The sequence below is a fragment of the Podarcis muralis genome, chromosome Z (genome assembly GCF_964188315.1).
Source record: "Podarcis muralis chromosome Z, rPodMur119.hap1.1, whole genome shotgun sequence".
Lineage (NCBI taxonomy): Eukaryota > Metazoa > Chordata > Lepidosauria > Squamata > Lacertidae > Podarcis > Podarcis muralis.
This window is the reverse complement of record NC_135673.1, coordinates 46956917-46979439: the sequence shown is the minus strand read 5'-3', so window position 1 is coordinate 46979439 and position 22523 is coordinate 46956917. Positions and strand designations below refer to the sequence as shown.

The window sequence follows — 22523 nt, the reverse complement described above, 5'->3', positions numbered from 1 at the left end:
ATTTAGAATATATATTTTGGGGAGTGCTGATGAGAGGGCCTTGACATTCTTTCAGAGTTATGAATAAGCTAAGCTCTGACAGCAGCCAGTTAAAAATATCCTGAATATGGTGAAGAATAGTTTGACTGTCAAAATAATGTCTTGATTTCTTGATTTACAGGAAGATTTGCATCCAGCTGGTTTGTTCTTGAAAATTAGGATTCTCCTGAAAGGTGATGTGCTAGAGGCAGAACTTGGCGCAGGTACCATCCTTGGTTCAAAATAAGTCACATGTGGCATCATGCCTGTAAAGGAAGGTTGAGTTGTGAGGGAAAGTGCCAGGACTGTTTAATCTATGGCAACAGAGGCAACTTCATTTTATACTGCACGGTGTTTTAGTTGATGAGCCTCTTCTGTTTTTAACAAAGAGTATGAACTGCAAAGTAGAAAAATGGCTGTTTACAGTACAGGTGCTTGCACTCTCAGTCCATATTCACCCAAGTGAATATTTTCCTTCTTCAGTGCCATTAGCATAGATTTGGAGGGATATTTGTTTTTATACTATGCACATTCAGTATTTTCTGAGACCCCACCCAAGTTAATCAAATCAGCTACAATCCTGTCTATCTGGATTCTGTGATTAGCACTTGGAAATCAAAACCTGAACAGTATTGATGTTTCTGTTTGTCTGATTTTATCTTCCTCTCCACCCTTTGCTTTCAGTGACACACTAACCTTGCCACTTCCTTCCCTCTCCAGCTATTGATGAACTTCTGCGTCACGGGTTCACGCTAGATTTTTTTGTGGATGTGGCAAAACTGCTTCTGGAGCATGAGAGGTACAGCTATCTAAGGGATCCTGACCAGTAGTAGTTTTTCATCAAGCAGAATAGACGCTAAGGAAGACAAAGGAACTCAGATTATGACATGGCTTGTCATGGTAGAATTCCTTAAGAGAAAAATTACAGGAGTATTGGGAATGATGAGAAAATAAAGGGGCAATGGCTCTTTCATCTGGGCACATTTAGGTGCTCAAACCGTTTTGGAGAGATGTTTGGGTGAGCAGACTGAGGCCTGCAATTAGTATTATTGCAGGTGTACATACATTTGGTGTATGCAGTTCTAAACGGTCTGTTATCAGGATGGCAGTGTTTCATGAAGCTTTTGGTGTGAGAGCATCAGAGAGTGACTGAAATTTTCTCCCTTTAGAGGGCAATGTGGGTGGATAGGAATCTAGGTTCTTTTGCTATTGGAAACTCAATTCATGAATGCTACCTGCCTTTCTTGTTGCCAGTGACTGGCAGTCCATATGCCCAACCTGTTTGCATGTTCTTTGCATATCTAGGCAGACCATCGCGCTAGACTTTTTGGACTCACTTACTGAGAGGTTTAAAGGATTCCCGGATTTTGGCAAAATCAGTCTTCTTCAGATTGAACTCCTGATACAGACAATGAATGAGTCGCTTGCCCAAAATATAATTGAAGGTGTTATTGCAGGTCTGTGCCAGTTTTCTTTTGATGCTCCTTGGTGGTAACTCAGTTAAAAGAAAAAATAATATTGGTCAGGCCTGTCTAAAAGGGGCAGTTTTTAAGAGGTATCTGAGAGAAGGCAAGGGGTGGTTTCTGCCAAACATCTACTGGCAGGGAGTTTTACAGGGCAGGGCCTGCACACTAAAAGCTCAGTCCCTGATGAAGGCCAACCCCCAGAAGTGTCCCATCAGAGGATTTCAGTGACTGAAGGGGAGTATAAGGGATCAGGTGGTCCTTAAGGGGCTTCAGGCTCAGTAATGGTCCCCTTCCCCTTGTTGCAGCCCCCAGGCAGCAGCTTCCTTTTTGCCATACCACATGCCATTCCAGTTCAAGCTATAGGAACTTCGGGAACTGGGAGCCCACAAATCAATTTCAGCAGCTCCATATGATAACAGTTAAGGCCAGTTAGTTTCTGTCTCTGCCCAGTTATTAACAATGACCTAGGCTTCTAGACAAATGTAAGCTGGTGGGTTTGTGGGGAAAGTGGGGCAGAGGAAGGTGGTTTTGAATCCCTGACCCACTTTTCCACTGCAAATGCTGTCGTTCTCCTCTTCCCTGGCTGTCCTGTCAGGAATGGGCCACACTGGTTCAGGATATATCGCCCTTAAGATTGTCCTAAGCATATTTGCTTGGGTGAAAGTAACAGGTAGGACTTAACTTTGATTGAGCATTCTTAGAACCAGGCTTTATGTAAGATGCCAAGAGTCCAGCTTTAGATAAGGTCACATTTTAGTTTGGCTTTGATGATTTTTAATAGAGTGCACTTTACTCCTGTCCTTGCAAATATGTTTGATGCTCTAAAACTGGTGAAGTGCTGAACTTTGTCTCCTCAGACCACAACCAAGGGAAGTTTCTGCGTCCTGAAACACTGGATCACCTGCACCATGTTCTGTGGGACAGAGCTACCAAGTACTATAAGGTTTGGAGCCATGCAAAGTTTTTCTTCTTGTTTTCTTCTTGCACTGGCTCCCAGTGGAATACAGGGTCAGGTTTAAGGTGCTGGTTCTAACCTTTAAAGCCCTATTCGATCTGGGACTCTTGTACCTACGGGACCGCCTCTCCTGGTATGCCCCCCCGCGGAGGACCTTATGGTCCACAAACAATAACATCTTGGAGGTCCCGGGCCTCAAGGAGGTTAGACTGGCCTCTACCAGAGCCAGGGCCTTTTCTGGTGGAACGCTCTGTTGCAAGAGACCAGGGCCCTGCGGGACTTTCCGCAGGGCCTGCAAGACGGAGCTGTTCTGCCAGGCCTTTGGTCAGGGCTCAGTCTGACCCCTCTCCTTTTACAAGACCCTGCATACAGGTGGCCTCTCTAACTCTTCTCACTAGCTCATACAAATAGCTGAGCCTGGTGAGTACTTAAGGTTCCCAACCCCTATAGTTATAATTTGCGGGTAGCCATCTGATCTTATTTTGATTTTAATCCGATTTTAAGCTGTATTTCAGTTGATTGCTGAATTTTATGTCTTAATGTATTATATATTTTTGATGTTAGCTGCCCTGAGCCCAGTTCTGGCCAGGGAGGGCAGGATATAAATTAATTTTATTATTATTATTATTTGACTACCACATGTGGTTAACTTCTTATGTATGGTGAATGCAAGCAGTCTGTGGGCTGAACCCTGAATGTAGCATTCCTTTGGAACACCTTCCCACTCACCTTGCACTTTGCCAATATTTTGGGTATCTGAGCTTTCAAAATAAACAGGTACAGGAATAGGTTTAGCAGACATGGACTGGTTATGAAATGAAATAAAATGCAGCCTCTTTCATTTTTTTCAACTCGAGGTTCCTAAGCCAGTATTTTTCAAGGGCTGTGATAGTGGTTTTCAGCAAGGATTGTTGTGCTGGATTGCAGTACATACCTTTCAAAATGCAGGTGGTTCCCCAACTCTGAGATCTAAATAATCAGTGTTATCATCCTAGCCTGCTTGGCTTTGAGAAGTCACCATGCTCTCCAACCTCCTATTGATGAAGAACAGAACAACTGCATACTTGTTCACAACCCATGAGCTTGGAACTCACAGAATACAATCAGTTTAAGACACAATGCTTATTTTCTAGGAAGAAAAGTATTATGAAGCCCTTGAGTGGTACACTTACTCATTCAAACTCTGCTCAGGCAGACAAATAGAGAAGAATATTGCAAGTTTGGAAAGAAATATAGCTGCTTGCTTTCTTCGCTTGAAAGAGCCTCTCAAGGTATTTCTCCAGCCTCAGGTGCTGATGTTTTTTTCCAATTTAACCTTCTCCATGAGCTTATGGAAAGTCTTAAAATTTGCTTCTGTTTAATATTATCAGGCCTGGGGTGTTTTGTGGGGTGGGGGTACGGGCAAATCTTCCTTTCGAAATGTGGGAGATGTAGCAGCCAAACCTAACATTGCTTATTCTTGCTACATAGTAAGATTAGGGGCTGACTGCCACAGAGCTGTGTGGCTGATTGGCAGGCGCTCAGACCATAGAAATGCAATTAGTAGAGTGCGTGGCGTCATTTCCCTTCCTCTCTTGAGTGGGAACAGTCAAAGATGTATTTCCCCACTCCCCCCACCCCGCTCTTTGACCAGCCATGCAGGAGGACAGATGTCCACTTGCTCCAGATCAGGCAGTATGCCTGAGACTGCTTTTACTGTAAATATATGTATTTTACTGCTGCTGTAGCTGAGAACCAGTGCAAGACTATGAGTAAGTATATCATATTTTAAGGCAGCTTCCAGTTGTCTGATTTCTTTTTTAAGGGGGGTAAACGAAAAGAGGAAATCGGCTCGCTTCACAGCTGGACTTAATTAAAAGAAGGCCTGACAGCCAATTCCTTTAATTTTGCTGCTAAGGGTGGGACTTTTAAACTCTCTTCATCCCACTCACGTGGGTGCCCGGAGAGATAAATTGCAGTTAATATATCCTCTCCTATCTATTAAAACCCATCCCGCAAGAAGGATGTTTTTTCTTTATTAATTTAATGTTGGAGATGTATGTTATGCCAGCCCAACAAAAGGTTGTTAGCAGCAAGGGCTGCAATCAGATTTTGCATGTCTTGTCATCACCACCCAGTGATGGAAATCATTTGCCTTCAGAGAGGAAAGGGTACTTGTCCAAATTCCTCCTTGTGTTTAGGTTATTAAAGTTTAACATTAATTCATCTGAAAAATGAGTTTTCTCCTTGCATATATTCGTTTGGTAGTTGATAGCTGAAGCTATGGTTCTATCACCCATGTGGTCTGTTGCAAAGGCACAGAAGGCTATACTGCAAACACCTAAAGGAACATCATTTGCAGCCCAGGCAACTGTTGCAGCCAGTTCTGCCTTGCTCATAGAAGCTCCTGGCATCCTCCGACCCTCACCTGTGGTCACAAACTTGCACTTGACTACTCAGGAAACTGTGTGCATGGCCCTTCCTCACGTGGTTCTAATTCATCTCCCCACCTCAAAAGCCTCTAATAGGAAGCTCTCATGTCCTGCTTGTTCTTTTCACCTGCATAGTTGCAGCAGCTGAGTCAGCCCCTTTTGCTAGAAACCTACAGTGCACAGCACAGCATTGGATTGCGCTCTTGTTCTATTTATTTGCAAAAGTATTTACACACCACCCTCTTGCCAACATCAGGACAGTATATAGCAACATAGTAACAACACAAAGCAATCATTCAGGCAGCTGGCTTGGCTGCTTAAGAGATATTTTAGCATAGAACTTGCGAGACAAAATGCCCAACTTCTGAATGAGGCCAGCTGGGCCTCTGTAACATGGGAGACAACTTAACAGTGCTGCCCCTAGATGACTTCAATGATCAGGCTGGAATATCAGGGCTCAGGTGGTTTTTAAGATATCCTGGACCCCAAGTTATTCAGAGCCTTGCCTATCAACACGAGACTTCAACCTGGACCAGTAACTGCAAGCCTGCAGTGACACATTTTAATAAATTCAGTGGGATTTCGTACTGAGCAGGCATGCCCAATCTAAATATTATTAATTATTTCATACTACGTAACAGACTTTCGCCATATGTATGCATTCAAACTGTGCACAGTTAAAATTAATTTATTTGTTATATTATTATTAACAACAACAAAAACTGGCTAAAGGTAACCCTAAATGAAGCAACAGAACAGTAAGTTTTTTGTCTTGCACGGTTAATCTAACCTCATGATGATAATAGTTTTTCCCTTTGGTTTTTGAACCCCCAAGTCAAGGGTTGCCAACAGCTTCAAATATATGGGCACATTTTGAATTTTGAGAGCGTACGGGGGTGCCAGTCACAAAATGGCTACCACAAAGGAGGCGTGGCATAAGACAAAATGACTGCTTTTGTCATATGATACAAAATTAGAGAGACAACCTTATGTTTACTATTGGACGTCAACCATGTCATGCTAGTCCTTATTATGTAGATGACACCCACCCTCCCGGATACTGGTGCTGCCTAATATAGGATCATACTTGTAGTGTTGGAAGAGACTCTGAGGGTAATCTAGTCCAATCCCCTGCAACAGGAAACATTTCCTCAGGGCCAGGAAAGATATACGAGGTAGCCACACACCATTTTCATTTCACAGAAATCACTTGGAAAAGACATGCACTTTTTGCTGCCTAACTTTCTTTCTAGGAGGGCTAGAGACTTAAAAAATAAAAATAAAATAAAAGAAAGCTCGAAACCTGGGGCACGTGCCCAGGGCCACCACTAGAAGACTTCCTGGATGCCAGGCTGGTGGCTCTTGCCCTAAGTTCTCTGTGAAATGATGTAAATAATATCAATGTGTTCCGTGCATCCTGTGTGTTTAATTGTTGTTAGTTGTCCTTGCTTTAATACTTAATAGCAATCCTGCTAATCCCTCTGTCCGCAGGCCAAGGAGGCATTGAAGGAAGCAGAGAGGCACCATCCCAACTGCATATTCACTTATTTTTATTTCTATAAAATTGCCATCTTGGAGAACGACGTGGTAGCAGGTAAAAACAGAAGGTGGTGGAATATTTAGTCATATTTTCTGCTTTGGGATTTCCTATCTTGCCCAGGAGGACTTAGAGGTAAAAGTGGGTAGGGAACTTTGGGTTCTGTAGTTTTCTGTCCTTAAATTCATTAAACATTACAGCTTCTAACTTCAGCAAGCTGTCTCATTGTCTTCTCTATCCTTGTCCACAGCTATATTTGTAACAATACCGCCTTCTACAGGAATAGATTTCTGTTGTTGAAAAGGGTATGCAAGTTACGCAGAGGAAACTCTGCTTTCTGCCTCCCTTCTATGTAGGACTGCCAAACAGGTGTAGTGAAGCCACAACCACCCACTTTTTACAGTGTGGATTTGAGCCTATGGAAATTGAAACCTAGAGCATCTTAAAGGGGAGAGAGACAGGCCCATGTCACATCCTAGCAATGAAGTAGTGAATGGTCAGTGTGAGTGGGATTGCCCAACATTATCTCATGGAATAATAGCATGCTTGAGCAACTTGGCTTAGCATTCTTGATGTTACAGAGGGACAGAATTCACTGGCAATTATAGTGACGAGATCTGAGGCTTTGGAATCTGTTACGTCAGAACATGTCATCTAGCAGAATGATAAGGGGGCTACAGAGGTTTCAAGATTGTGTGTTTTTATTACTCACTTGCTGCATTTATATCCCCTTTATATCCTCTAAGGAGCTCAAGGTAGCCTACATGATTCTTCCTCTTCCCATTTTATAGGTCTCCCAGGTCCTATTACATCACTGTATGACTGCAGCACCATACTGGCTCTCTGTTTTGAGTGCCACAGTCAGTGACACTCATCTGGGAATGCCAGTAACTCTCTCTTATCTTAGAAAAGAGATACATAGTCATGATTAGATAAGGGTTTCCTATATTGATAGCATGCTTCTTTCCTGGTTGCAGTTACTGGGAGTATTTATATGAATGCTAACTGTAACTATTATCCCTATGTGTGTATACCATCAGTGGTTTTGACCACAGTTATTTGGTCACGTATTCGGAATCAGGATGGTATATTTTGGGATTTCAAATATACCACGTTAAATCCAAGTTTGTTTCTTTGTGTAAGGATGAGAGTTGCTTTTTTGAGAACTTTTACACTTGCTACAGTCTCCAAACTGATTCGACTAGCAAGCCACTCAGAGAAATTTTTCAGAGTGAGGAATATCCGAGCTCTGAACATGCTGGTTCATACAGTAGAATCACGTTACAAAAGCTAAGGCCATAATATCATCTTGAGAACCAGTGCTATTTTTCTAGAAAAGGAGATGTCAGAACTCACCCTGAGTGCTTGCCTTGTTTTCCTATAATGGGCAGCAGTGCCCACTTGAGAGGTGATGGAACTGAGTTCCAGTGAGTTCCAGCTGAAAAAAGCCCTGCTGAGAACTGTGGTTTGTTAAAGGTGCCGAGAATTATACCCCATGAGGAGAAAGCTGCAGTTCCCAGAATTTTTGGGTTGAAGTCATGTGCTTCAAATGTGTGTTGAAGGTACTTGAAACATGTGGTGTGGATCTGCCTGTTTACCCTTGGACTTTGCTGAGCTCGCCTCCCTGTCCTCTGTGCTGTAGTGAGATGCATGATATCTCCAGTTACATTAGAGTTGCTATTTCCATGGGTTGCATCTATGCATATAGCTCAGCATATGCAGATCTGTCCTGGTTTGTCCTTGCTTTTGGTTATACATAAAGAGCTAAACACACTCCATCTGTGGATTATTTGGCAAAAAAACGGAAGGCCTGGCCTTTGAAGGGATCAGATTAGGGGTTTAGTAACCATAGTAATGAGCACAGTGGACAGACAAGCCGTGTACTTTCTCAACTATAGGAGCACTTTGTTGCCTCAGGATAGGACACCTGTATGCCTTGAACAATCAGCTGCTGATCTGAGAAAGCACAACCACTCTTGTATGAACTAGTACAGCCTATCATTAATGTCTTCCCTGTTCCCTCACCTCCACCTTCTTCTTCATTTTTTTAAGCTTCCCATGCAATTGATGAAATGGAAAGGGCCGTAACGGACCCAGACTCAACGGCCTGGATGTCAGAACAAAGTTTGGCTAACCTCCTGAAATTAGCTGCCCAGTTTGCTTTAGAGGTAAAAAAAAAAGTAAAAAAAAAAGTTGGGGGGCTTCTATCCTGATTTTCGTATAAGTGAAGCACCTGCAGCTTGTCTCTCTTTATTAAACTTCCGCAGGTCTACTTTGCAGAGAAATGCATTGGGTCTAGAAAATTTGGTTTTCTTTCTCTGGCTTTGTTCTTAGTAGCCCTTGCTGGTGCGCATGCGCACATAAATCAATGTGTGCCATTTGACCCCTTTCGCTTCTGTGGGAGAGCTCCCACTTACAAGATTAAATGGGTTTAATAAATACTTCCATGGTTGCTTGAGATCGGGTACACAAAACAGACTAACATATCCTGGGGACGGCCATAGCTCAGAGTGTCTGCTTTGTATTCAGAAGGTCCCTGGCTCAATCTGCAATGGCACCTGAAGTTTGGGGCGCCTGAAATCCTGGAAAGCCACTGCCAACCTGCATAGGCAAGATTGAGGTCAATGGGCCAATAGTCTGACTCAGCATAAGGCAGCATCCTACATTCCCATGTCTCTCCCAGCGCTACCTAGGTATCTAGATTGCAGAATTGTAGCATTGGAAGGGACCACAAGGGTCATCTAGTCCAACCCCCTGTAACGCGGGCATCTTTTTGTTTGTTTTATACACCTCCCACCATATGAAAATTTTGCAGTAGTGTACAAAGAGAGATAAGAAGATAAAACTAAAATACAGAGTTAAGGCAGAGTTAACTTGTGTCTGTGAGATCAGCATAGACAATTTCCAGCAATGCCTGTTGATCTTTTCTTTTCTTTTCTTTTCTTTCCCAAGAAGTCTTAAGGAGGCTCCTGAAAGAGCAGGTTGTTGCCACCATCCTAGTTTCATGGGGGTAATGTATTTACAAAGTGTGGGTGCCACCACCTGTAAAGCTCTGCCCCAGGCAGTCATTTAAATGAACTTCCAGGGACTGTGGCCCTTATAAGAGGACCTCACTTGATGAACTTTTAATTGCTTTTGCTTACCAGAGACTGTGCCAAGACATTTCATTTCTGCTATGTTTGAATTTATGGTACTCCAGTCTTGCACTGTGACAGCAAATTCCTTTGATTGTATGTGAATGCCCAGCAAGTACCATATTTTTCTGTGTATAAGATGCTCCAGTGTATAAGATGCCCCCTATTTTGGGGGACTCAAATTTAAGAAAATGGGGGGGGGGGATGCCGAAAATCACTAACTCAACTGACAAATGCTGACAATCGCTCACATCGCTGAAGCCAACAGCAGCCAGCAATTGCACGCCCAATTGACACAGCAGCAGCCAATCCAAAGCAGCCCTTGCAGCAGCAACCAATCACCCACCAAATCGCCACTGACAAGTTCTTGCTCTGCTCATGGCTGCAACCAATCACCAGTCCCCCCCATGCACTATCTGTGTATAAGATGACCCCCATTTTTTAACATTATTTTAGAGTAAAAAAACCCTGTCTTATATACGGGAAAGTACGGTACTTGCATTCACTTAGGAAGTTGCATTTACACAAACTCAGACTATTGGCCAATCTAATTCAGTATTGTCTATCCTCACTGACCAGCAATGGCTTTCCAGAGTTTTCAGGTAGCCTTTACCTGCAGATGCTGAGAACTGAAGCTGAGCTCAGAGCAGATGCTCCACCACTGAGCTGTGGCACTTCCTTCCACATCCTCAGTTAAAAATGGTGACAAGCCATCTGTTCCTTTTTATGCCCTGAAAGGAGCTCTGGTAACACCCAGCAGTCCACAGGTGCACTCCCTAACCTGGAAACTTTCCACCTGTTAGTTCAGAAACCAGCTGCTTCATTTCCAGTCTGCAATTGTGTGGTGCAGTTCAGCAGAAGTGGGCTTTGTTCCTTGCTACCAAATACATATTTATGGGGAGGGGGGAAATGAAAGTTGGCTGTCCTTGGATCGGTGTTTGCTTGTGTGTTTTTTTTCCTTCAACCAAAGCTGCTTTTGTATCCCGTTGCTTAGAAAAACTGTTTGCAGGAAAAAAGTGAAAATAAAACATGAGAAGAATTCACTTCTAAACCAGCATGTCTAATGCAGTCTTAAGAGTGGCATTCTCAGGTGCTTGTTGAAAAACAAGTCCCACCTGCCTTCAGTCTCCAGCAAGTGTATTTAAGGTGGCAGCCTTTGTCTAGCTATCCTGTCTCCTCCACCTGGGGCTCTTGCAGTTTCCAAAAGATGAGAGTTGTTGCATTGCGGCTACTTAAAGGCTTTTGTCATAGCCTACAGCATAAACATAAATGTGTTTTTTATGAATATGGAGATACTTTTAACCTTTTAAAATGAATTCAGCCACCTACTGTTATTTTCTATCTCATTACTCCTCTTCCAGTTAAGAGGTGGTTCAATTAAAATATGTTCGATGAAGATGTTGTTTAAAAACATTTTTATCCTGATGTTCAGCCGAAAAGGCACCTAGAGTGGCTTATATAAGATGAATAATAATAAGAAAAAACAGTTCCTGCTCACAATCTGAAAAAAGAAGAGTAGGTTGGTTGGTTGGTTTTTTGTTCTTGTTTTTATTATATATTTTGTGCTTGTTGTGAACTGCCCTGAGATCCGCAGATGAAGGGCAGTGTACAGATTTAATAAACAGAATAAAAATCCAGTTTTTAAAGTTATAATAAGCAGTTGGAGCAGAAGCATCCCAGGAGGCGGGGGGGCAAATACAGCTGGATCATGTTTGTACCATATGTTTAAAGCACATGGCCTCCCTCAAGGAATCCTGGGAACGGTCGTTTGTCAGGGTCCTGGGAATTGTAGCGGTGTGAAGGGTAAAATGCAGTTCCCGGCATTTATTGCAGTAAGTGATAGGTAGTATGCAACTAAGTTTTGCTCAGAGAAGATCCACTGAAATTTACGGGCTTAACTTAGCTCTGCTCATTCATTTGAGTGGGTTACTCTGTGTGATAATCAGCTATATTTTATGCCGTGTGCTTTAAACTATGTGGCTGTGGCCAGGGTCCCTCAGCAGATTTGGCAGAGAACTCCCTGCTTCCCATCTCCCTTTCTGCTGCTTTCTGGCAGAAAGGCTGCCTGCCTGCCTGCCTTTGGATGGAGGGAGGCCTCAAATGGAGCTGACCTCCAAAAGAACAAATGGAGTAGTCCAGTAGTTCAGTCTCCTGCCGTCTGATGTGATGTATTGTAGTTTCTCACATTTCAGCTTATATTAAATGAATTCTGGCTTCCATTCTGTGTTTTATACCATATTTTCGACCCTATAGGACACACTTTCCCCCCTCCAAAAATGAAGTGGGAAATGTGTGTGCGTCCTATGGGGCGAATGCAGGCTTTTGCTGAAGCTGTCCTCAAGCCGTGGGAGCCTGGCGTGACTTCGCGCAGCTCTCCCACGGCTTGCCAAGAGCTGCCTGCAGGCTTCGGGCTTCGTGCAGCTCTCCACAAGCCGTGGGAGAGCTGTGCGAAGTCGCGCAGCTCTCCCAAGGCTTGCGGAGAGCTGCCTGCATCCTGAAGCCTGGGGTGCGCTGAACTCAGCTTCGAGCTTCGTGCAGCTATCCGCAAGCCGTGGGAGCCCGGCGCGACTTCGCGCAGATATCCGCAAGCCTGGGGAGACCGGCACGACTTCCCGCCGGGCTCCCTAGGCTTGCGGATAGCAGCCTGTTCTGGGGTCGGGGGAAGCTCAGGCTTCCCCCGCCCCAGCCCCGCGCCTGGGGGGGATTTTTTTTTCTTTATTTTCCCCCCAAAAAACTAGGTGCGCCCTATGGGCCGGTGCGCCCTATGGAGCGAAAAATCCGGTACTTTTGATTGAAACATCCCCCGTGATTTGGGGGCTCTTGTAACCTGACAGCTGTTTGGCATGGCAAAACAGGGGGAAAAATATTTTTGTATTTAAGCTATGCGTAACACCAAACTAATGATACATGTTCTTTATCTTTTTATGTTATATCACTGATTAACTAACGTCATTCTCCACCTGCAGAATAGGCAACATTGTGCAGCTATAAAGGCCTTGGAGTGTTTATCTCTGCACTTGGATGACTGTGGACTAATAGCTGCAGATTTTAAGTGAGTAACAAAATACAGAACTATATTAACTTCCTTTGTCATTAAAATGTTCTTAGTATTTGAAATGCAATAGATCCAGTGTTGTTGCCCGAGTGGAAAAACCCTCAGTCCTGATTCATAGCTAAAATTCCTTACTTGTGTCCCAGACAGGAATTGAATTCTTAAAAGATATCCCTGATTCTTGTTCTTCCGAATGTGTGCCTGTTGGTTCCTGGAGGCTTACTGCTGATGATTGCCATTAGATGAACACTTCCACCAGTGGAGCTGGTCTGCTAGGGCCAGTGGGCCACGGCTCCATCCACTTCAGCCTGACCCCGGCCCTCACCGGCCTTCTTACAACTAAGGAAGGGGTGGCTTGGGCTGTCATTGCCTTGGGCTCCCTGCCTTGCACCCTAGGAGTCCCAATGGGCCCCACTGGAGTTGAACAGGGAAGGGATGCTCAGCCTCTTCTTACCAAGCAACCTCATACTTATATTACTCTGGGACCAGAGATAACCGCGATGCTACGTTGTCCAAAAGGCCACCAAATCCAATGCACGCTCAGCCTGGGCGAACAGACTATCAGAAAACGCAAATAACCACGTAAAAGTAACAGTTTAGAGGTACCGCTGCCTGCTAATGGGGGGGGGGGAGTGTCTGAACCATAGGCAAGTAGGGTAGAAACATATGGAATATGTGGAGGGGGATGAGGGGACAGTTGCAGAAGTTATGCCCTACAGGATGCATTCTGCCTTCCCTTATGTGCTTGTGTAGGTGCTCTGCCCTGGCATTCCTAGTTGCTGAAACAGAGCCTGGTGTTGTGTTTCTGTGTTCTGGAGCCCTGAGGTGAAGTACCTCTTAGGAGCCTAGGCACATAATGGTTAGCAAAGTGCTCAAATTCCCCTGTGCGATGGGAGGCCAGGTTGTTTTCTCGCAAAGTGCTCCCTTTGTGTGTGAAGTACCCTTTCTCCATGCCTACCTATTACAGAATTGTTCCATGTGAGCACCTAAGTGTTTACAGCATGAGGCTAGAAAGATACAGCCCTGTGATATAAGCCCTCTCAGCTGAGTCACCTCAGTGGACCTCTTGAGTTCTGGTTTCCCTGTCTGGGGTTTATATACTGGCAGTAGCATGCTGTGTTATTGAGTGGGCTTTTGTAGCAGTAGTAGTAGTAGTAATAATAATAATAATAATAATAATAATAATAATAATAATAATAATAATTTGTTGGTTGGTTGGTACCCCGCCCATCTGACAGGGTTGACCCAGCCACTATGAGCGGCTTACAACATATATAAAAACATAATAAAACATTACACATTAAAAAGCTTCCCCTTGCAGGGCTGCCTTCAGGTGTCTTCTAAAAGTTATATAGTTACTTTTCTCCTTGACATCTGATGGGAGGACATTCAACAGGGAAGATGCCACCACCAAGAAGGCCCTCTGCCTGGTTCCCCGGAGCTTCAGTTCTTGCAGTGAGGGAACCGCCAGAAGGCCCTCAGTGCTGGACCTCAGCATCTGGGCTTAAAGTGGTGTTGGAGACGCTCCTTCAAGTTTACGGGCCAGAGGTGATTTAGGGCTTTAAAGGTTGTCCACCAACACTTTGGGGATTGTGCTCGGAAAAGTACAGGGAGCCAATATAGGTCTTTCAGGACCGGTGTTACATGGTCTCGGCAGCCACTCCCAGTCACCAGTACAGCTTCCATATTCTGGATCAGCTGTAGTTTCCGGGTCACCTTCATAGGTAAGCTTCCCCCATATGCTAAACTCTGCCGTGGTTATTTTTAAACCCCTCCTTCTCATTTAGCTGATGGGATGGGCATTTATTGCAACGAGGGCTAAAAAGTTCCACTGTTGAATAGGGGTCATGGATAGAAAAGGTGCAGGCTATGGCATGGGTGTGCTCCTCCCTGCGCTACCTTCTCCCACCCGCATTTCTTGACATGTTTCAGCCATTCCACCACTGGAACATTTTTCCAGTATATTGGGAAAGCTCTGCCAGCAGATCAGTTATGCTGGTAGCATATGTCAGATTCTGCCGATGTTAGCAGGACTTCTTCCATCAAATCCTTTTTTAATATTTATACATTCATAGAATCATAGAATAGAATCATAGAGTTGGAAGAGACCACAAGGGCCATCGAGTCCAACCCCCTGCCAAGCAGGAAACACCATCAGAGCACTCCTGACATATGGTTGTCAAGCCTCTGCTTAAAGACCTCCAAAGACGGAGACTCCACCACATTCCTTGGCAGCAAATTCCACTGTCGAACAGCTCTTACTGTCAGGAAGTTCTTCCTAATGTTTAGGTGGAATCTTCTTTCTTGTAGTTTGGATCCATTGCTCCGTGTCCGCTTCTCTGGAGCAGCAGAAAACAACCTTTCTCCCTCCTCTATGTGACATCCTTTTATATATTTGAACATGGCTATCATATCACCCCTTAACCTTCTCTTCTCCAGGCTTAACATGCCCAGCTCCCTTAGCCGTTCCTCATAAGGCATCGTTTCCAGGCCTTTGACCGTTTTGGTTGCCCTCCTCTGGACACGTTCCAGTTTGTCAGTGTCCTTCTTGAACTGTGGTGTCCAGAACTGGACACAGTACTCCAGGTGAGGTCTGACCAGAGCAGAATACAGTGGCACTATTACTTCCCTTGATCTAGATGCTATACTCCTATTGATGCAGCCCAGAATTGCATTGGCTTTTTTAGCTGCCGCGTCACACTGTTGGCTCATGTCAAGTTTGTGATCAACCAAGACTCCTAGATCCTTTTCACATGTACTGCTCTCAAGCCAGGTGTCCCCCATCTTGTATTTGTGCCTCTCATTTTTTTTGCCCAAGTGCAATACTTTACATTTCTCCCTGTTAAAGTTCATCTTGTTTGTTTTGGCCTAGTTCTCTAATCTGCCAAGGTCGTTTTGAAGTGTGATCCTGTCCTCTGGGGTGTTAGCCACCCCTCCCAGTTTGGTGTCATCTGCAAATTTGATCAGGATGCCCTTGAGTCCATCATCCAAGTCGTTGATAAAGATGTTGAATAAGACCGGGCCCAAGACAGAACCCTGTGGCACCCCACTAGTCACTCTTCTCCAGGACGAAGAGGAACCATTGATGAGCACCCTTTGGGTTCGGTCAGTCAGCCAGTTACAAATCCACTGAGTGGTAGCATAGTCAAGACCGCATTTTACCAGCTTCTTTACAAGAATATCATGGGGCACCTTGTCAAATGCCTTGCTGAAATCAAGGTAGGCTACATCCACTGCGTTCCCTTCATCTACCAGGCTTGTAATTCTGTCAAAAAACGAGATCAGGTTAGTCTGACATGACTTATTTTTCAGAAATCCATGCTGACTATTGGTGATCACAGCATTCCTTTCTAGGTGCTCACAGACATTCTTTATTAGGTTTTCACATTTTTATATGCCTTATCTCTCACCAATTCAAACATCAAATTTCAAGGTTCTCTGAACCTTCAGACTTCATCCCCTCCCTCCCATGGGTTCATATATTAAAAGTTTAAGTTTTCTGCATCTTAAGCTTTATCCAGCTATTGTATATCCCTAGTTATCACAATCAATTTCACATTACAAATGTCATTTCAATGCTACCAATGATTTTAACTGTTTACAATGGTTTTTTAAGTAAACTACAAATTTACTCCAGTCTTTGACAAATACTTGATCCTCTTGGTTTCTGATCTTCCCTGTCAATTTCTCCATTTCTGCATATTCCATCAATTTCATCTGCCATTCTTCCTTTGTAGGTAATTCTTCTTTCCATTTTTGGGCTAGTAACATTCTCGCTGCCGCCGTTGCATACATAAAAAAGTCTTTTGTCTTCTCTTGGTATTTCTTCACCTATTAAACCTAAAAGGATGGCTTCTGGTTTCTTAACAAATGTATTTTTAAAGACTTAATTCATTATAAATCATTTCCGATAAGTCTTTTGCCTTATGACATGACCACCACATATGGCAAAATGTACCTTCTCTCTCTGTACATTTCCAACACATATTTGATTTGGTTTTATACTTTGTGCAATCTTACTTGGTTATGTACCAATAGTACATCATTTTCATATAATTTTCTTTCAACAAACAGCATGAAGTAATTTTTATTTCCTCTTTCCACAACTATTCCCAAGATAAAAGCTGAATATTTATACCCAAAATCTCTAGCACAGTGTATCATCACTGCCTTAACTTCTTCATCTTTCGTATGCCATTCCAACAATAGTTTGTACATTTTTGATAATATTTTCACCTTATTTTCCAGCAGATCACTTTCAGATTAGATTAGATTAGATTAGATCTAATCTAATCTAATCTAATCTGAAAGTGATCTGCTTTCGTATGCCATTCCAACAATAGTTTGTACATTTTTGATAATATTTTCACCTTATTTTCCAGCAGATCACTTTCAGATCTTGATCTTTCTGTAATAAATCCTCTTTTTTAAAATCTACTTTAAAAACATCGTTTAATTGGTAATACTGTAGCCAATCTGTTAATATTCCTCTTATTCAATTTTAATTGGCCATCTGCCTCTATCAGCAATTCTTTATGGGAGGCCCAATACCCTTTCATGTTTACTTTTTTAAGTGAAATTGCTTCCAATGGGGAGAGCCACCATGGTGTTCTTCGCTCTAATGAGTTTTTGTATCTATCCCATACCTTGTGGATTGATTTCCTTATCACGTGGTTGAGGAATCCTTTGTGTACTTTTGTTTGTAATATTTAATGCTGTATTGTTTTTAACACCCTATTGGAAGCCGCCCAGAGGCTGGGGAAACTCAGTCAGATGGGCGGGGTATAAATAATAAATAATATACCATAAATATGCATGCCACCCAAACCTATTATCATGTCCTTCCAGATCTAATAAATCTGTATTTTTCAACAAAATCAAATCCCGCAACCAGCAAAGACAGGACACCTCATAATATAGTTTCAAACGTTCCATCAAATCCTAGAGCTCAGGCAGTGGATCTTCTGTATAAGATTGCACCCCAGAATTGAAGATTAAATGATAACGATGAGATGCATGGAGGTGGCATGGCCTTTCCAGAGGACAGGCTGATGCTTCGAGTCAATAGGATTACTAAGAATAATTTGCTGTAATTTATTTTGCCTACAGGTGTTTGGTTCCACTTATAATGTACAAAATCAATGGGAAAACTGGAGAAGAAATGTGAGTTGCACTTCATTCTTACAGCTGTTGTTATTCACTTTGTACAATGCATAGGTGAAGAAGGTTAGCTTGAACTGATTTGCAAAGTAAAGATAGAATCCAGTAAAAGAGAATTAGCTCGAAGTTCTGCTGTTGCATTGCCTTTTGGACCTGGACTCAAAATTTCATCTCAGCCATGGACTCCAGATAAGGAGTGATAGTAGCAAAGGCACTGTTTGTCAGCCTTTGCTCTCCACCTGTGTAGTTACAGTAACAGCAGCGCTCCTGGGGAGGCTGGGGGAGCTGTCTCCCTGACTGCAGCCCCTGAGGGAGGTTATGGGAGTGTTGCTCCCAAGGTTCGGCAGTCAAGCCCCGTTAAAAACTGGGTGCATGCATCTGCTGAGGCTTCCTTCAGCAGGCAAGTCCTACACTGTCTCAGTAGATGGGTGCCTGTCTGGTAAGCTTTTCAGTACCACATTCAAGAATCCTCTCCTCCCTGCAGGAAGATGTGACATTGGACCTACTGTGAAAGTTTGTTTACTTCAGGGAATGGACAGGACCTTACCTGCCCTAGGAGTTTGTTGTTGTTCTAGGCTGCAGATTTGGCATCTCAAGGACTCTAGTCTGCAGTGTTAAGGGCTAAATTGTTTTCTGGCTTTTCTATTCTGAGGGAGCATTGTTCAAATTTTTATGTTTAGAGGTTTTCCCCTCTCCTCTATTTTGCCTTTTATTGGCTTTTGTTCCCCTCGTTAGGCCGCTCTTTCCTGGTATGTGCTTTTGCATTTTCAGTTTGCCTCTCTGAAACTAGAGTGAGCTTGTTCTCCCAGTTGAGGTCAAGATACTTAATTGTGTAAGGACCTGCTTAATGGAGCAAGTGGGAGAGAGAAGCCACCTGACATTCCTTGTCGAAAATGAACCTTCACATTAGGTCCAATATCACATTTTGTCTCTTACATTGCACTGTTTAGAGCAAGTTTGGATAACTTCCTCCCCTACTTCATTTCTAGAACGTCTGATTTGGAGAACCTTCTAAAATACTTGACTGCAGGTATGTAGCTTGCTATGTTACAGCACTTCTCACTCACTTAGCAAGTGCAAAATAAATTGGGGTGCTGGTGGAAAAAGACATCTTGTTTAGTTCATTTCCATGACAGAAGGTTGCTTAGATTATTTTTTTAAAGTCCCAGTTCCTTTATCATTTTGCATATTCCTGCTCCAGCATACTATAGATATGATGAAGAATTTGGAAAGGACATGACAACATTTGAAACAAGAGTCAGTGAAGTTCAATGGTTCAGGAAGACTGGTAAGTGGTAGTCTTAGGGTTTCATGGAAGCAGCTCCTTCTGGGATGAATTGAAATTCCCCTCACTTCTCTTAACAGTTTAGAGGCCAAATCCTAGACTTAGAGCAGCAAGGTTATAAGCTAAGGAGAATAGGGTGGGAAGAGTTTGCTGATGTGGTCTTAGCAGTGTATCATTAACCAAAAGGCATTACAGTTCCCTCTGGGGACAGATACTTAAAATGAAAATAAAATACATTTAAAGGGGTCACAACTCTCCCTTTCAATCACCCAAAAATAAGGAACAGCAACGACAGATTGCAGTAAATCTGTTGCTTACATACAATGAACGGTGTGGGTTTTCTTGCACATTTAAGGTGTGCACCCTGGTGATTTTGCTCAGCAGTTACTCATGGCAACTGATTTACATGACCTTTTTGCCACATGAACATTAATTCCACAGTAGAAGTGAGGGATTCAAAAAGACCAAAAAGGGGGAAAGGCAAACATAGGTTGTATAGTAACAATATAGTTGAAGGGGTCTCTGTGGAGTTCTTTGCTTATAGTCAGAAACTTGTTTTAATTGACAAAATGATCACCTATTGAAATAAGATATTGATGCCAAACTACTAGTTGTTTCCAGTTGATCCTAAATGCATGTCACATCATATTTGAAGTTAATACTGAGCCTGCTTAACCTGTCAGAAGAGACAAAGCAGAGTTGTTGATTTTTGTGGTGTGTTTTAAATCCTGTTCTTTCTTACTTGCTCTCTAAGCTTGGACCTTTGCTACCATGTCGGGGGGCTGCCTGAGACTAACAAAGGATTTATTTCTAATTTCATTCAAGGTATGTGCTTCTGCCAACATTCTGTGTGCTGCAATGAATGGTTTTATTTTCAGCTCAGCGAGAGTCCGCAAACAAAATGCTCTTCGGAGCATGTCACTTGGTACTTCCCAGATTTGAGTGTGTCAGTCATGTATTGTGTGCCATGTTACTGAACCGGGTCACAGAAAGCTAACAGTTGATTACTGTGATTTGGCAAGTTTGCCATTGCTGCAAATCTGTTACTGATTTTACTGAACCATAATTAACTCTATCACATAGGGAGAAGAGGTCCTACCAGCTTTAAGTCCTACTGTACAGCTTTCACTAATACTCAGTATGTCAACCTGGAATTGTTAATAAGAAAATATTTTGTTGAGCCAACTGTGTTTAAACTTAGTGGCCTGGGGTGGAAATCAAAATCACTTCTGTTCCATTCGGAGGATTGCTTTAACCTCTTCGCCCTGGGTTTTGACACTTAGACGTTTATTTTTAGGACCTAGCTTATTTTTTGCAATTTTGTTTTAAACTGTTTTTAATATTGCTTAATATTGTGTTTTAATGCTCATGTTGTTGTTCCAATTGGTGCAACCTGCCATGGGACCTTAGGGTGAAGGGTGGGTAATAAATTGTAATAATAAATAACAATGATGATGATAACACTAATAAATATTGGTTAGCTGGGGATTCAGTAGATGTAGAAGCAGCCTTGTGATTTACTGCCAGCAGAGATCTATTTAAGGTAGAGAAGCTTTTGGAGAAGTCAGGTTGCTGTGTCCTGTTGAAGTGTAAAGGAACGTGTTGAGCTATAACAGAGTGTGGGCAGCAGGCAGACACGAGTATCCCAGCCATCTGGCAAATCCACTTGGAATCCAAATCCAAAAATCCTTTTTTCAGTTGTGGTCAGATGCAGTTCTGAACAGTTTGCTCACATTTTACATGGGGGTTCGGTTCCAAAGGGTCCACGCATACACAGTAACCCAGGTGGACCCAGCACTGAAAGAGCTCTTAAATTCTCCACCTTGCTTGCCAGTCAAGGTCATCTCAGCTCGCCATCTCTGAAAGCCTTGGGATGTTTGCATGAGATCTAGCAGGAACTTGGATTGCCCTGCAAGATCTCGCAAGAGCATCCCAGAGCTGGTACACTGAGTCAGCCTTGCCCCCCCCCCCCCAAGCAAAGCAGAGAGCTTGAAAGTTATTTTTGTGTTGGGTATCCCCAAGTATACCCAGGGTGAACTTAGAAGCTCTGGCTGGCTTGGTATATGGTTGAAATAGCACAGGTTAAATGCACATAAGTGCTGCCAAATAAGTTTAATGGTTTGTTCCAACAGCTTCCGAGTAGAGGACTGTGTGTATCGTCATAGATTTTGGTAGAATCAGTGAAAGCTAGAACTAACAAAGGTTTAAGTAAACCCTTCCAAACGTGGATATTTCTGGACTTAGCCCATGCTGGCAAGGCTGGTTGAGGGTAGCTATTAAGAAATAAAAAGGTAAAGGTACCCCTGCCCATACGGGCCAGTCTTGACAGACTCTGGGGTTATGCGCCCATCTCACTCAAGAGGCCGGGGGCCAGCGCTGTCCGGAGACACTTCCGGGTCACGTGGCCAGCGTGACAAAGCTGCATCTGGCGAGCCAGCGCAGCACACGGAACGCCATTTACCTTCCCGCTAGTAAGCGGTCCCTATTTATCTACTTGCACCCGGGAGTGCTTTCGAACAGCTAGGTTGGCAGGCGCTGGGACCGAGCAACGGGAGCGCACCCCGCCGCGGGGATTCGAACCGCCGACCTTTCGATCGGCAAGCCCTAGGTGCTGAGGCTTTTACCCACAGCGCCACCCGCGTCCCTTATTAAGAAATAGTGGCCCATTAGTGAAACCACCACCAGGGCAAGATATTTTCTGCATTGGACAGAGGGGAGAGTTCCCACGGTTACTGTGGGCAGAGAAAGATTTAGGATTTCAGCTTCTATGGCATAGGAAAAGAGGGGAGCAGGCAGGCTGTGCCCACAGGAAAAAGGTGTTGTTTTACACGAGGCTTCAGTTTTCTCTCTTGAAAGTGTCTTTGGGAAGGAGAAGGGTGGAGCCAGAACTCTGGACAGAGGTCATGCAGGGCAGAACCATCTTGTTTAGGGCCACAAAGCGTGTCTTGGGACCGTATCTTGTTTAGGGAAGTTTTTAATGTTTGATGTTTTATTCTGTTTTTAATCTCTTGGGAGCCACCCAGAGTGGCTGTGGAAACCCAGCTGGATGGGCGGGGTATAATTATAATTATAATTATAATTTATTGATCCCCTCTTGAGATTAATGCCCTAAACTCTCCAGTGTAGACCGAGGTGTAAATACATGCCCAATAAACCATATTTCCTAAAGACACATAGGTTTCTCAATGAAAACACTGCCCTGCCTGAGCAGCTGGAACCCCCTGGAGCCTTGCCACCACTTGGCAGATTGGGGGTGCCATGCTGCAACCTTTGTAACAGTATGTATTTCAGAAAGGTGGGTTGCTAGGCGTGATCTTCACTGCAACATTCAGAGTCTTTCAGGCTATAGTTGAGATGCTAGGATGGGCTGGTAAGTTTAGGGAAAACCACAAACATCCCAATTAATCATTGTCATGATGGTGGTAAATGTTGCAAATTTGAGAGAATTTGTTCAGATCAGTAGACCCTGTTTTGAAAGTGAGTTCAGAAGAAGGGGGTTTCCCAG

General features: G+C 43.4%; 1 protein-coding gene across 5 annotated transcripts in view; it reads left to right on the top strand.

Annotated features, from left to right (window-relative positions):
• The window catches only part of TEX11 (testis expressed 11), a 44688-nt gene that overhangs the window by 16391 nt on the left and 5774 nt on the right, over positions 1-22523 (top strand). For 4 of the 5 annotated variants that reach the window (XM_077922088.1, XM_077922087.1, XM_077922092.1 and 1 more), the window contains 12 exons: positions 161-242; positions 739-817; positions 1324-1475; positions 2342-2427; positions 3573-3710; positions 6342-6444; positions 8440-8555; positions 12488-12573; positions 17683-17736; positions 18723-18763; positions 18935-19021; positions 19773-19843. In XM_077922088.1, coding sequence (XP_077778214.1) covers positions 161-242; positions 739-817; positions 1324-1475; positions 2342-2427; positions 3573-3710; positions 6342-6444; positions 8440-8555; positions 12488-12573; positions 17683-17736; positions 18723-18763; positions 18935-19021; positions 19773-19843 — 1095 coding nt within the window. The remainder of the gene's footprint in view (positions 1-160; positions 243-738; positions 818-1323; positions 1476-2341; positions 2428-3572; positions 3711-6341; positions 6445-8439; positions 8556-12487; positions 12574-17682; positions 17737-18722; positions 18764-18934; positions 19022-19772; positions 19844-22523) is intronic. The other variant, XM_077922090.1, reaches the window with a different exon arrangement.